The 13,355-nt window shown below is 42.4% G+C and overlaps 1 protein-coding gene and 1 long non-coding RNA gene across 12 annotated transcripts; both read left to right on the top strand.

The window, feature by feature from the left end:
* The first annotated feature begins 1 nt into the window (after position 1).
* Positions 2-7,815, top strand: LOC124697293. Of its 11 annotated transcripts, none has more exons than XR_007000778.1 (10): positions 11-114; positions 723-793; positions 892-1,125; positions 1,221-1,264; positions 2,366-2,602; positions 3,453-3,609; positions 4,202-4,359; positions 4,825-4,971; positions 5,467-5,514; positions 7,501-7,515. It is a non-coding gene; the product is annotated as an uncharacterized LOC124697293 (long non-coding RNA). The 11 variants fall into 11 exon arrangements; XR_007000775.1 differs by having other exon boundaries at positions 4,825-4,990; XR_007000767.1 differs by having other exon boundaries at positions 4,825-5,514; positions 7,501-7,815.
* Positions 7,816-10,385: 2,570 nt separating this feature from the next.
* LOC124661037 (protein DETOXIFICATION 16-like) lies at positions 10,386-12,220 on the top strand. Its single transcript, XM_047198898.1, has 5 exons — positions 10,386-10,521; positions 10,785-11,329; positions 11,466-11,552; positions 11,808-11,864; positions 11,971-12,220. The coding sequence occupies exons 1-5, from the start codon at positions 10,435-10,437 to the stop codon at positions 12,218-12,220; spliced, it is 1,026 nt and encodes a 341-aa protein (XP_047054854.1). The 5' UTR covers positions 10,386-10,434.
* Positions 12,221-13,355: the final 1,135 nt, after the last annotated feature.

The raw sequence follows: 13,355 nt of genomic DNA, 5'->3' as shown, positions 1-13,355 counted from the left end.
GGAACATGGGAGTTGAGAAGGCAAGGGATAGAAGATCACTCGTCATGAGAAGGGAAGGAGGATTAGCAAGAAGCACCCGTCCGCATCAGATCTACACATCCTCAAGTGATTAAGGTAGTAAATACTCTGCTTGGGGCTACATGAATAAACTTGCTATTGTGTTGTTCTGATGTTGGTATAGAAAATAGGATTACGATGACAATGGAATCATGTCAAACACTTTTTTCAGGCTTCATACTTGACTGGTTGTGTATGTAAATAACACATATTCTGTAAACACATATTCTCAACTTTGGGACTGATGTATCTTTGCGTTGTACGTGTATGCTTGCTTTCTTGCTTACAGATCTAAATCAACCTCATTCTTGTCTGAAACTGAACTGAACTTTGGGAACTTCTTAATTCGGAATTCTTCAACAAGCAAAGAGGCTTGTAGTAGTAGTAGCCCATGTACTGCTGTAGCTTATCTTCAGGTTTAGAAAGCTCATGTACACTGTAGCTTATCTTCAGGTTTAGAAAGCCCATGTACTGATGTAGCTTGTCTTCAGCTTATTTTCGATAAATTTGCTCTATATGTATTGATCATCCGTATATTTTGCATGAAGTGCTCTCTGGTCAAATATAATCAACCTAAATATGTACCATTTCTTATATATTTGCTTTGAAAAAAGCTTAAATCTGTACATGTAACTGTAAGTGAGCCTCTTATTTAACTTTTGCAGGCCTTGAGGTTAATCATAGACAGTCGGCCAAGGTCCCACCTAAAGATGACCACTTCATGCATCTTTCTCAGGTTTGCTTAACTATATGCCCATCCTCTTTTAACAAGCTGTGTACATGTATTTTAATTGAGCCTTATGAGCCATTGAGATGTTTTGTTTCTCTCTGTAGTACGACCTCGGGAAGGCCAAGGACAACAAGGCGACCATGTTTTTGTGAAGGTGGACAACTGAAAGTTCACTGGGACAGACATGTTCCCCCAGTTCTAGTTTGAGATTGTCTTCGAGAAGGAGGTCAAGCTCCAGGACACCTCCCAAGTCATACAGCCTCTTATTCTCTGGGTATAATTTCTTCTAGTCGGCCGACAGTGATGAGATGGATTTGACTCAGATGAAGAATCTGAAGGTATATGCTTACATATCGATGTACTTGTATGTTGTAGTGCTCTTGTGTTGAATGTACCTGTCAAGGATTTAATCGGTGGTCTGTTTTGATTTCAGATGAAGAGGAGGAAGAGAGATTGTTCCAGCCAGCTTCAAAAATGGTACTTGGTCTGCTACCTCCTCTCCAGGACCCTTTGTATGTATATGTGTATGTCTACATGCAAGTGTCTCTTTGTACTGTTCTATCTATTTCTGCTCTTGCTACCATATTTGAAGTATAACATGATCTCACTAAGTCAAAACACCTCACTTGTATTTATAATCCTTGAAACGCTAACATATTGTTCGCCATGAGGTACTCATCCAGAGTTTGGTCGAATTTGAAATGGCACGGCTTTATCAAATTACTCATATTTATTTAGTAAATGTTGTATTTTCATATGTCGTGGTAATTTATCTTTTATCAATATTGTTTCTTACTTTACAGATTTTACATCTCCCTTACCATGAACCGCGGAACCATGTAGTATTTATACTATACATAACTGTTCGAGATTATCAATATAATTTTCCTAGTCATCTTCAAGTTTATAATGTTTATCTCAATTTGCGTTAGTTCTGTACGGAGAAATTTAATTTCACTTGAAGATGAGGTGCGTGTATTTGCTAATAAACTTGTGGCTCTGAATTGAAGCACTTACCCACCAGTTTGTATATGAATTAGAAAGATGACTAGGTACTGAAGTGTTGAATATATCACTCCTTTTGTAGGAAGTAGAGATAAAACTACCTATTAGAGCTTTCCTCAACCTATCTACCAATCATGGTTGCAATACTCATATCTTCTTTAAGGAATGCTATGAACATTATATAGCTCTCAATGTGCTAAACTTTGCAGCTCATACGTAAATGGAATAGGGGCATGGATGCTAAGTGCATACTGCAGAAATCACGATCCAATTTCCAAGATTTAAAGCACGAACTATACGCCATCTTACAAATGCGCCATTATAATTTTCCTTTTACACATGTTTATGCAAAAATATTCAAAGTGGAAATCTGTAGACAGACATGCCACGCTGCACTTTATCCTTCTGCATAGCTAGTGTTTTTATGTACTTACCTAAGTATGAAAGATGTGTAATCAGTAAGTGTGAACTTTCATATTGGGTTTCACTTCTTGCAACATGGCATATCTTATATATTGCGTAATGTGTACTCTATCCATTCTGTTTAAGGTATAATATGGTTTTGACCTCCAGGTTATCTAGAGAGATTTAGTGGGAGGAGCTCATAGGCACTCTTGCTAGTGCAGACGCTACGCCATGCGCCATGTTGGTCATGTATGTATGTTGCCCGAATCAAGAACCAAGAGGAACGCCTTCTCCGACCTTTGTGATGACAAGGTTGTTTATTCAGTGGAAGTTTGCTCCATGAGTTCATGAAGGCTGGAAATCTGGGCGCTTTCTTATACGCTGCCACAATAGATATTCTTAGAGGTACAACATTGCAAAAAAAGAGGCCTTGCAGGCTGAAAGCAACAATTGTTCAGTTTCTCTATTTCATACCCTATTTGTATTGTTCTCATGTAAATTAGATCCGGAGTATTAGTCTTTTTCTTCTCTTTTTTCTTGCACATTTCAAGCACTTCCCTTGGCCTGCACCATTTAATGGCTGACATGACACTTGGTGTTAGTTTCTGAACTCAGTATTTCACATGATTGCTGTCTTGCTAGGTTGGGTCGTTCAGTCTTAACCATGGCTCTTTTTAGAGTATTTGTTAAGTTCTACTTCTTTCTTCCTGTAGAAAGTTCATTATCTAAGTTAAGATGTTCCATTGCTTTTCTTATACCTCCTTTGTCCTTTCTTACAAATAGCCTTGTTTGCCTTTTCTTTTTAAACCAATCTTTGATGGCATGTTGGCATAGTACAATTATATTTCCTCCGTGGGATGATGTATACTCCAGTTCGTTCGAATTCGTTTGCGGCAGTTGATTAACTTTCCTAATGGATTTGGGATTCCCGCCCCTGTTAATTAGGCTTCGAGTAGTGTTCAGTGGCGCACTACTAGCAGCAGACTGACATGAGCATGCAACTGCTATGTATTCTGGAAACGAGTGTTTGGTATCTCGGAACTTAGATCTCTCTTTCGTGAAAATCTGCACGTAGAATTGGTACCTAGATGACCCATGTGCAAAGTAGAATTGAAGCCTTGCATCTTATTAACCATCTCCTTGTTTAGCTACATGTCACGTGATTTGCCCATGTGTGTTGTCAACTGTTATAGTTGCTCATAATAAAGTTGAGCTCCATTTGATTTATGTCCTTTATCGTTTGCATCCACTGCAGGCAAAAAAATTAGCAAACGGTTGAATTGTTGCAGGGGTCAATAGATTGAGTGGGTGGTCGCCACAGCAGTGACGCTGCACACCCTTCTGCTCGGGTCTCCCTATCGCCTGGACCACGGGCCAAGAGGCACCCCTTCACCGACCTAGCTGACAACAAGGTTTTTGATTTTGTGAAAGTTTACTCCATGAGTTCCATTAAAATATGTGTGCTAAAATTGAAGCCTTGCAGTCTTACTAACCATCTTCTTGGTTAGCTACATGTCACTGATTTTCCAATGTGTGCTTTGAACTGTGATAATTGCTCATAAAAAAATACAGGCTAAAAGCATCAGCTTATTTAGTTTCTTTGTTTCATGCTCTATTAGTATTTGTCTCGTGTAAATTACTCGGGATGGATCTGGAGTAGTGGCTTTTTTTTTCTGTCTTTGTGTTCTTGCACATTTCAAGCACTTCCATTTGTCCTGCACCATTTAATGAATGACATGACACTTAGTGTTAATATATGAATTATATATGTTACATGGTTGCATTCTTGCTAGATTGGGTTGTTTGGTCTCAACCATGAGTATTTTGCAGTAGTTGTTAAGTTCTACTACTTTCTTGTTCTTGGTGTAGAAAGTTTTTATGCAAGTTAAGTTGTTTCATTGCTTTCCATATACCCATGTTTGCCTTGTCTTTTCAAACCAATATTTGATGGCATAATGGCGTCATATAATTTATGCAAGTTAAGCTGTTCTATTTCTTTTCCAGAAAAGGTTCGAGCTCTCGCGTCCATGATGGCGGCAGCACAACACAGTGACCAGCTGGACCGCGTGTAGCTGATGTGGTCGGCCAGCAAGCCGTCTCCGGGAACCCTCAGTGACGCCCTCGCTGTCGTGCGGTGTCCTTCATGTTTGACTCTTGTTTAGGTAAATTCTGGTCCTCTCATTTCTCCTCTACGTGATATCATCCCGTGGCTGCACTATCCTTTAGCCAATGAGCTAATGACCCCTTTTTGAACTATTGTGATGGGTTAGTGAGAAATTGACAAGTGGGCCTGGTTATTAGAGCTCATGATGCTAGTATTTAGTCCTGCCAATTGATGGTTTATTGTTATAACCCTGAAATAGTTGTGATATGGCTGTGAATACAATTGGTTGAAATGGTGTGGTCTTGGTATAAAGTAGTGAGGATTTTTATTCTAGTACTGCTTTGAAGTTGTGTGTATATAGGTTGCTGTGATTTTCATCCACTAGTTGGTACATCTTGCATTTCCCTTTTTTATGGCTGCTTGTAAAGCTGTTGCACGCTACATGGTTCTAGATTATCACTTTAGATTTTCGTCTTGTTAGCTGCTGCATCGTGCTGTAATTGTTGATTTTGGTCATTTGCAGGCGACATAGTTTTCTTCACGTCCCCACGGTCCAGAATCTCAAGAATGATGCCTTCCTCACGTCGTGACGTCGGTAGTCTCTTGCCCGAGATGTTGTTGCCAGCGTCCACCCGGAGCTGTGGCCAGCGACCACATCCCTGAGCAATTGGTAGGCATAACTGTAAAAGGTTGATAATGGAAATCTCGAACTCTCTTTAACTTAGTGTCAGTGTGGTGGTTTGATAATTTCCAAGTACTATGTGTGAACAATGGTCACTGTGTTTGGTTTTATTGGCCACTTGGTCTAATTGGTCTACTGGCGTAATTAAGCTAGGTATTGTGTGTCTGGTTAGCTAATTTAGAGAGATGTGCTACTTTGTTTGATATTTTGGTTTGTTTTTGAGATCATCCAATTAATTTTCTAGTGCCCAGTATTGTAGTGGCTCTCTTGTATTTAGATTCCATTGATTTGATCAAGTGCTAATGCTTGTATACTGGGTACATACCAAGTTTATGTTAACTTCTAGATTTCCTGAAATAGTTTCTTGCGTTGTTTTTGGTATATTACAACATGGTAGATCTATCTAATGTATATGTGATGAGCATATTTGTCTTGCCTTTGACGTTTGACCAAGCTTTGTATGTGTGATGTACTGTTGTGTAGTTACTTGCTGATGCCAATGGCGGTTCCCTCTAATATCTAAAAGTGAAGGTACTTTCATTTTTTTGCAGGTCCTGTGTAGTTAATCGATGTAATTTTGTTGTTGTAACAAATGATTCTTGAGATATGCAATTATGTGTAAATTGATTTTTTTAGCTGCAATGGTATCTCTGATGTAGTGCTAGTTCAAATGCTCATCTAGGTTCTATGTGTAAGTACAAAATCGAATGCAAATTATGAGGGTTCTTCTCATGTTATGCCATGCTTCCTTTTTTTTTTTGCTTTCCCTATATTCATGGTTCCATTAATATTAACCCCAGGTTATCTTCGTAATCATTGATAGATTCATCTTGTATTAGTGTTTTTCAGTCTGACAAGCAGAATGTACATTGATCCCTCATGTTATCAATTTTCCTTGGACATATATCTTTTCGCAAAATAATTCATGAGTTCTTCCTGTAGCTTGACATCCCAACTTTATCTCTATTTCCTATTTAGCAAATTGCATAACTAAATAGCGGACAAGTATTGGTAATGCATGGTGCATGAGATATCTATGTCAGCATCCCATGCTTTGAATTATGTCTGATTTGTATTGAGGCAACCAAACTAGTAATACTCTATGCGTGAACAACGGTCATTGTGTTTGGTTTTATTGGCCACTTGGTCTAATTGATCTGCTAGTGATGAAACCTAATTAAGCTAGCTATTGTGTGTTTGGTTAGCTAATTTAGAGTGATGGGCTACTTTGTTTGATTTTTTTAGGTTGTTCTTGAGATTATCCAATTAATTTTAGGTGCTCAGTATTGTAGGGCCTCTCTATTGTATTTAGATTCCACTGATTTGATCAAGTGCTTATGTTTGTATACTGGATACCAAGTGTAGGTTAACTTCTAGATTTCCAGGAACAGTTTCTTGTGTTGTTTTGGGTATATTACAACATGGTAGATCTCTCTAATGTCTATGTAATGATCATATTTGTCTTGCCTTGGACCAAGCTTTGTATATGTGATGTACTCCCGTGTAGTTACTTGCCGATGCTGATGGCGGTTCCCTCCAATATCTAAAGTTAGAGGTCTTGTACTTCCATTTTTTTGCAGGTCCCAGTGTAGTTAATCGATGTAATTTTGTTGTTGTAACAAATGATTCTTGAGATGTGCAATTTCACATCAATTGAATTTGTTAGCTGTAATGGCATCTCTGATCTAGTGCTAGTTTGAATGCTCAGTAGGTTCTATGTGTAAGTACAAAATCAAATGCAAATCATGAGGGTTCTGTTAATGGCATTCTGTGTGATTTTTTTTTAAATGCCCATTCAGGTTCTGAAAAATGTGTTTCTAATGGACATGTTGTTTCTTCTCATGTTATATGCCATGCTTCCTTTTTTTTTTTGCTTCGCCCATATTCATGTTTCCATTAATATTCACACCAGGTTATCTTTGTAATCATTGATAGATTCACCACGTATTAGTGTTTTTCAGTCTTACAAGAAGAATGTACATTAGTCACTCATGTTATCAATTTTCCTTGGACTTGTATCGTTTCATAAAATAAGTCATGAGTTCTTCCTGTAGCTTTACATCCCAACTTTATCTCTACTTTCTGTCTAGCAAATTGCATAACTGAATAACGGACAAGTATTGCTAATGCATGGTGCATGAGATAGCTATGCCAACATCCCATGCTTTGAATTATGTCTGATTTGTATTGAGGCAACCAATCTAGTAATACTCTATTATATACATTTGAACTGATCTGTCTTAAATACGATCCTTGCATTGTTTTAGAAGGATAATTGCAATTTGCTTCATGGTCAATTTTCCTGTTACGGCACCATTTGTGGACTTTGTCATGGTGCTCACATATATGCTGCATTTTGACACGATGTTATGCTAGATGTGAAATTTGGACTATTAATGTTGCTTACATTCATTCTAAAACCGTAGTGCACACTGATGATTATGTGATAACTAGTATGTGATAGATGTACATAAAACTTGACGTGAATATGACTTTCTTCACAATTGCTGGTTACAGATCTAAGGAGGCAATTAATGATAAGGATCAAGGAAGGAACTAGCTATGGAGGTCGACAAAGATGGGCATGGCTGGCTTTGCACAACCCAGGCGATGGTCCTTTTGGCTTGTTGAACCTGTGTGCTTTGTTTAGGATATGTGGTTTCACTAGGATTTATCGAGCTTGGTTTAATGCATTGCAACCAGTCGGCAGATTTTGTTTAGTGTGAACTACTGGCTCAAATTTCTGAGCTCTCAAGACAACAACAGATTAGTTTTGTATCTTGTGTATGTAAATCCAGTTGATACAAAGAGGCGGTACATGTGAGATCCCCTGAATGGATTGTTGTTCTAAGTTTTGAAGTGTTTTGTGCCATCGTTTTATTTGGTTCTGTACAAACTATATACTCTCAGAATATATTCATATTTTTTTAGGCCAAAAGGTTTTCATTCATTCACAACAAAGATATTCATGATTACAATCAAAAGCAATAGCCTTTGCAATCTCATCTGGATACAGACAACTCCAGTCAGCACCTACACCCATACGTCTCACATATGCTGCGGTCTCATGCGCTACATAATTCTGATTTTTTGGCTAAAACACATTTCCAATCTGGCAGGACGGAGGCAAACATCTTAAAATCCTTGAAGATTGTTCCCAAAGATGACAGAGAACTGGAGTCTTTTTGTAGTGCACTAACAACAGTCGCACAATCATCTTCAAAAATGATTGGTGCTCGCAGCTAGACGTGCACCTTCCATGAGCGCGAGAGCCTCAGCTACCTCCGCACTAGTACACTTGTCCAGTACTCTCCCAGCACCAGCAATAGCATATCCACAGTGGTCCCGAATCACCGCGCCAACACTAGCAGAACCTGTACTAGGAACAAAAGATCCATCTACATTAATTTTAAGCCAATTAACAGGTGGTGGGTCCCATCTTACCATGCTTTGCTTTTTAGGTATGATTTGTTTGCTGTTCACGGACATAATGCTTTGGTCCGGAGTTTTTCCTTTTTTGTCGGTAGAACCAGGGCTAGCATCCACATCCAGATCAGAGTCAAGATTGTTGTGATCTGATCTGGTGGCCGGATGCCTGATGCATCTTGCAGTTAGGCTACTTGTTGTATGTAGTAAACTGCAATGTTGTGCTAGCTGTGACATGTAGTTTGTTATTGTAGTAGCTTGTTTTCCTTGAAGCTGTTTGCTCGTGTCTTCAACTTGGATGGCCCGTCCTGCAAGTTGGACACAGGGCACCGTAGAGAGCTTGCTAGCTAGCAAAAGGCCAGACGGGCTGCACTGCGATTTCTGAGAGGCACCGTCATCTTTTAAGGGCTCATGCGTTGTTTTGCCCTCGATAAGTTGTGTTTCGACATCGCCATGTAAGTTGTTGAATGGAGTTGAGACACAACAAGAGCTAGTTGCCGAACGAAATTGAGACACATCAAGAACTAGCTGAGTTAGAAAAATAGAGGTATCAATCAAGCTACTGCTGTACCGTCATCTTTTAGTGACTCATGGGTTGTTTCGCCCTCGGTAAGTCGTGTTTCACCTTCGCCATTTAAGTTGCCGAACGGAGTCGAGACACAGCAAGAGCTACATGTAAGTTGCCAAACAGAGTTGAGACACATCAAGAGCTACACGTTATTGGGTTAGAAAAATAGAGGTATCAATCAAGCTACTGCTGCGCCGTTATCTTTTAAGGACTCATGGGTTGTTTCGCCCTCGGTAAGTCGTGTTTCACCATCGCCATGTAAGTTGCCGAACGGAGTTGAGACATCAAGAGCTACGTTAGAAAAATATACCAATCAATCAAGCTGCTACTTTCTATGGTTAGCTAGCGCTCTGAAAGCTAATAGTTGGGAAACCTAGGCGGTGATTGAGTTGATTACTGGCCTGGCCGCTCGCATGCCTTAAAGCCATCCAATGCCTCGATTTAGGGAGGAGCAAAATTTAATGAGACCATTATGGAGAAAGCAATAGTCATGAGAGCACTAACAATTAACGCATGAGTTGTTTCGGTTGATGGGAATGAGGCAGGTCAGCAATCCGTGTGCTCTGTGCATCTCAACCATCCATCTCATTTTATCATCTCCTTGTTCATTCCCGGCTCAAAGTTTCAAAGTCCACTTCTTCTCTCTTCCTCCAACCTAGCCTCTATAAGTACAAGCTCATCCTCATGGACAGCGTGTGGGTTGCGCGTGTGACTATGACTTAGACTTTGACTTTTACTTGTCGAGGAGAGGAGGGGAGAGACGTGACGATGGATCGTTTGGGCTGTGTGGTGGTGCTCCGGCGAGCGACTCTGGCGTCCGACGGTTCTCAACTGCATATGTATTGCCAGGTTAGTTCCACAGATTCTTTCTTTTCTTTTCAGTTCTGTGCACATAGCTTTGCGGCGAGCGAGCAGGCGGCCGCGACCGAGTGCGTCGGCCACGAATAGTGCAGCGTGCGAGCGCAGCGGCGTCCCACGGAGCTCCTCCAGCAGCTGCTCCTTGCGCGCCCAGCCACGGGAGCTGCTCCTAGTTACCTTTTTTTTTTTTTTTTTTGAGAACTTGCTCCTAGTTACCTTTTTTTTTTTAGAAAATGCTCCTAGTTACCTAGGTCAGGATAGTACTATAGGCCTGTGTGCAATAGTCCTACACCCAACTTAGCCCAACACTACTAAACTGGGCCTTGAAACTCTGCCGTGGCCCATAATTCTCGTCCCCCTTTCACCTGCGCCGCCGCGCCTCACCGCGACAGCAACGGCCAGCGTCCCCCCTTCCTTCCCTTGAGGTTCGTCAACGGCCAGCTTGGGTGGAAATGGCGGCGTCCTCGCCCCTCCTCTCGCCCCGCGCCTCCACGCCGGCGCCACCGACGGCGCGCGACGAGGTGCGGCGGAAGGTGGTGCTCGCTGCGCCTCTGGTCGCCTGCAGCCTGCTGCAGTACAGCCTGCAAGTAGTCTCCGTCATGTTCGCCGGCCACCTCGGCGAGCTCTCCCTCTCCGGCGCCTCCGTCGCCTCCTCCTTCGCCAACGTCACCGGCTTCAGCGTCCTGGTAAGCCTCGTCTCGTGGTACCGCTCCTGATTGCGAAGCATGACCAAATTGTTCGTTCTAGAGCTGAATAGCGAATTGATTCGAAAATGCAACGCGGCCACCTAGTAGCTGCTACTACTCGTTTCCAAGGCACTTTTTAGCAAAATCAGCAGAAAGTAACAACAGCGTGTCGTCTTTAGAAGCACTTTTTCTAATGTTCTGATGCCTACTACAAATTGCAAGTATACTTAACTGTGCCTGTTTGTTCCATCGCAATGCGCCAGCTGGGAATGGGAAGCGCGCTGGACACACTGTGTGGGCAATCATACGGAGCAAAGCAGTACGACATGCTCGGGACACATGCCCAGAGGGCAATCTTCGTCCTCATGCTCGCAAGCGTTCCGCTGGCCTTCGTCTTGGCCTTCACCGGCCAAATCCTCGTTGCTCTCGGTCAGAATCCAGAGATATCATACGAAGCTGGAGCCTACGCCCGGCTGTTGATCCCTGGTCTTTTCGCGTACGGCTTGCTTCAGTGCCTTACAAAGTTCCTGCAGGCCCAAAGCATCGTCAACCCGCTGGTGGTTTGTTCTGGAGTGACATTGGTATTCCACATTCTGCTCTGCTGGTTCCTTGTTCAGAATTCCGGTCTTGCCAGCAGAGGTGCGGCTTTGGCGACCTCGATATCTTATTGGTTCAATGTGGTATTGCTGGGGATGTATGTGAAATTCTCTGAAGCTGGGGGAAGGAGCTGGCATGGATGGTCAAGGGCGGTGCTAAAGGATGTCAACATGTATTTGAGCCTGGCCATTCCATCTACATTTATGACCTGGTAAGCTTAATAGAACAATGTCTTGCTAATGAGTAATTTTCGGCAATAAGCATGCCTTTACAATTGGGCGAAAAGTGATGCGTGGTTTACCACCTTCTTTCTTCATGGACGTTGTTTGACTCGCAACATAGTTCAGCTTGGAGTACTGGGCATTTGAGATGGTGGTTCTCCTTGCAGGTTTTCTACCAAATCCAAAACTGGAAACTTCAATTTTATCCATCAGGTAAGGAAACTGAACTACAAATGCCCTCATGCATTACAGTACCCAGAATTAAAATGAATTATGTTAGCTCCAACATTGTTGCTCTATAACAAGACTAGTTACCTGTTACACTCAAATCACCTGCCAGCAGCACTATGTTACACACCTTCCCTTTTCTATTTCTCACAATAATCATGAACAATGAAGTTGGCCAGCTTGGCATATTATGCTTTCAGATGCTTGGTTATGTGAACTAACCATAGTTCACTTTTCTAGCCTAAACACAATGTGGATGGTTTATACAATTCCAAGTGGTCTCAGCAGTGCGATAAGGTCAGGAACACAAATTTCAGAATCACACCCGTTTCCTTTCATTTTCTGAGACACATCTCAAACTTGTACTTAACCAGTTTCAGTCATGATTAATGTTTCTACGCAGTATTAGAGTGTCCAATGAATTAGGCGCGGGGAATCCACAAGCTGCACGGCTATCGATTCTTATTTCAGGAATTATGTGCCTAGTAGAAGGCCTTCTTGTAGTCATCATCACAATTTGTGTACGTGATGTCTGGGGTTACCTGTACAGCAATGAAGAAGAGGTGGCAAAGTATGTATCCATAATGATGCCAATTCTTGCTACTTCTAACTTCATGGATGGCCTACAATGCACGCTATCAGGTATGGCGTAGAAAACACATCCTAGTATTTTTTTTGGTGTCTACTATACTGTAAGTTTCTCGCCACAGATGTACCGGCAGTTGATGGGCCGGGATCAAGTTGTACCGGCAGAATATGGGCCGCCATATGTTTTGACACTTGCTGGCAATTTGTTTGCCGGTGCTCCTCCATCTGTCCCGGCAGCAAGTCTGCCCTCTCTTACTTGTGCCGGCAGTTATTTTTTCCTGGCAGTTAAATTGCCTGCTTAGGTGGACTTTTACCGGCAGTTCTCTGCCCTCTTGTTTGGTCCATGGTGTAGTGCCAGCAATGGCGGTCACGATGTCAACAATGTTTCGAACACCTTCTGCCTACTTGTAGTCGAGGTCGAGGTACATCCCCTGCACCTCATTCCCCCGAGCATGGGTGAAATCACTAATCCCCGGAGTGGGCGGCGACGCTGTTCGGGCATCGTTTACTCCTTGGAGGTGTCGTCTAGGGACTGCGGGAAGGTGCTCATGTTGTGTTTAGTTCGTGGTCTACCTATGCTGGTGTTTCCCGAGGTGTGGTGTTGGCATGCTCGGCCGGAGCTCTTCCACAAGTGGTTCTTCTTGCCATTGATTCAAAGCCCTTGGACCTGTCACATGTGAGTTCTCGCATTGCATGGCGATGTTGGCACCTTATTATTGTCGTGTCTTATTTTGGTTACCCCGTCCTATCGTTTGTGTCTTGCTAGGTGGTTAGTGTTGTGGTCGACAACATCTTTTAAAGAGGTTTTCGTGCTTGTTATCTCGTTCCTTGGAAAATCGTCCTATGTGTGCATATATGCTCTAGGGAGAGATGTTGAACCTTCCGATGGTATGTCACCCTTCGAATCAGGGTGAGAAGGTACTCATGATCAACCGCCACATGTTGACCAACGCCCTGGTGATGAGCTCGCACTTGCCTGCAAACAAATCCCCGCACTCATTAGCCCACGCGCCGACGCTATATATTCGGGTTGTCGAGGGACACGTCGCCGGAGGTCGGAGAGTCTATCGTATGTGTCGGCAGGTCCAAGCATCGACCTCAACATCCCGACGCCGTCCCCATTACCTGCAAATGTGAAAATACTTGTTGCCCGACGCCGTCCCTATTCCCCGCAACTCATTGAAGGTATGCTGTCGCGGC

The sequence above is a fragment of the Lolium rigidum genome, chromosome 1 (assembly GCF_022539505.1).
Source record: "Lolium rigidum isolate FL_2022 chromosome 1, APGP_CSIRO_Lrig_0.1, whole genome shotgun sequence".
NCBI lineage: Eukaryota > Viridiplantae > Streptophyta > Magnoliopsida > Poales > Poaceae > Lolium > Lolium rigidum.
Note: the sequence above shows the minus strand (reverse complement) of the source record. Positions and strands in the feature narration are given on the sequence as shown.

Bases quoted from the DNA above. Each gene is read 5' to 3' on its own strand.
- LOC124661037 (XM_047198898.1), top strand. From the start codon at position 10,435: ATGTTCGCCGGCCACCTCGGCGAGCTCTCCCTCTCCGGCGCCTCCGTC. The intron at 10,522-10,784 runs GTAAGCCTCGTC...GCAATGCGCCAG, and splicing joins TCACCGGCTTCAGCGTCCTG to CTGGGAATGGGAAGCGCGCT. The intron at 11,865-11,970 runs GTCAGGAACACA...GTTTCTACGCAG, and splicing joins GGTCTCAGCAGTGCGATAAG to TATTAGAGTGTCCAATGAAT.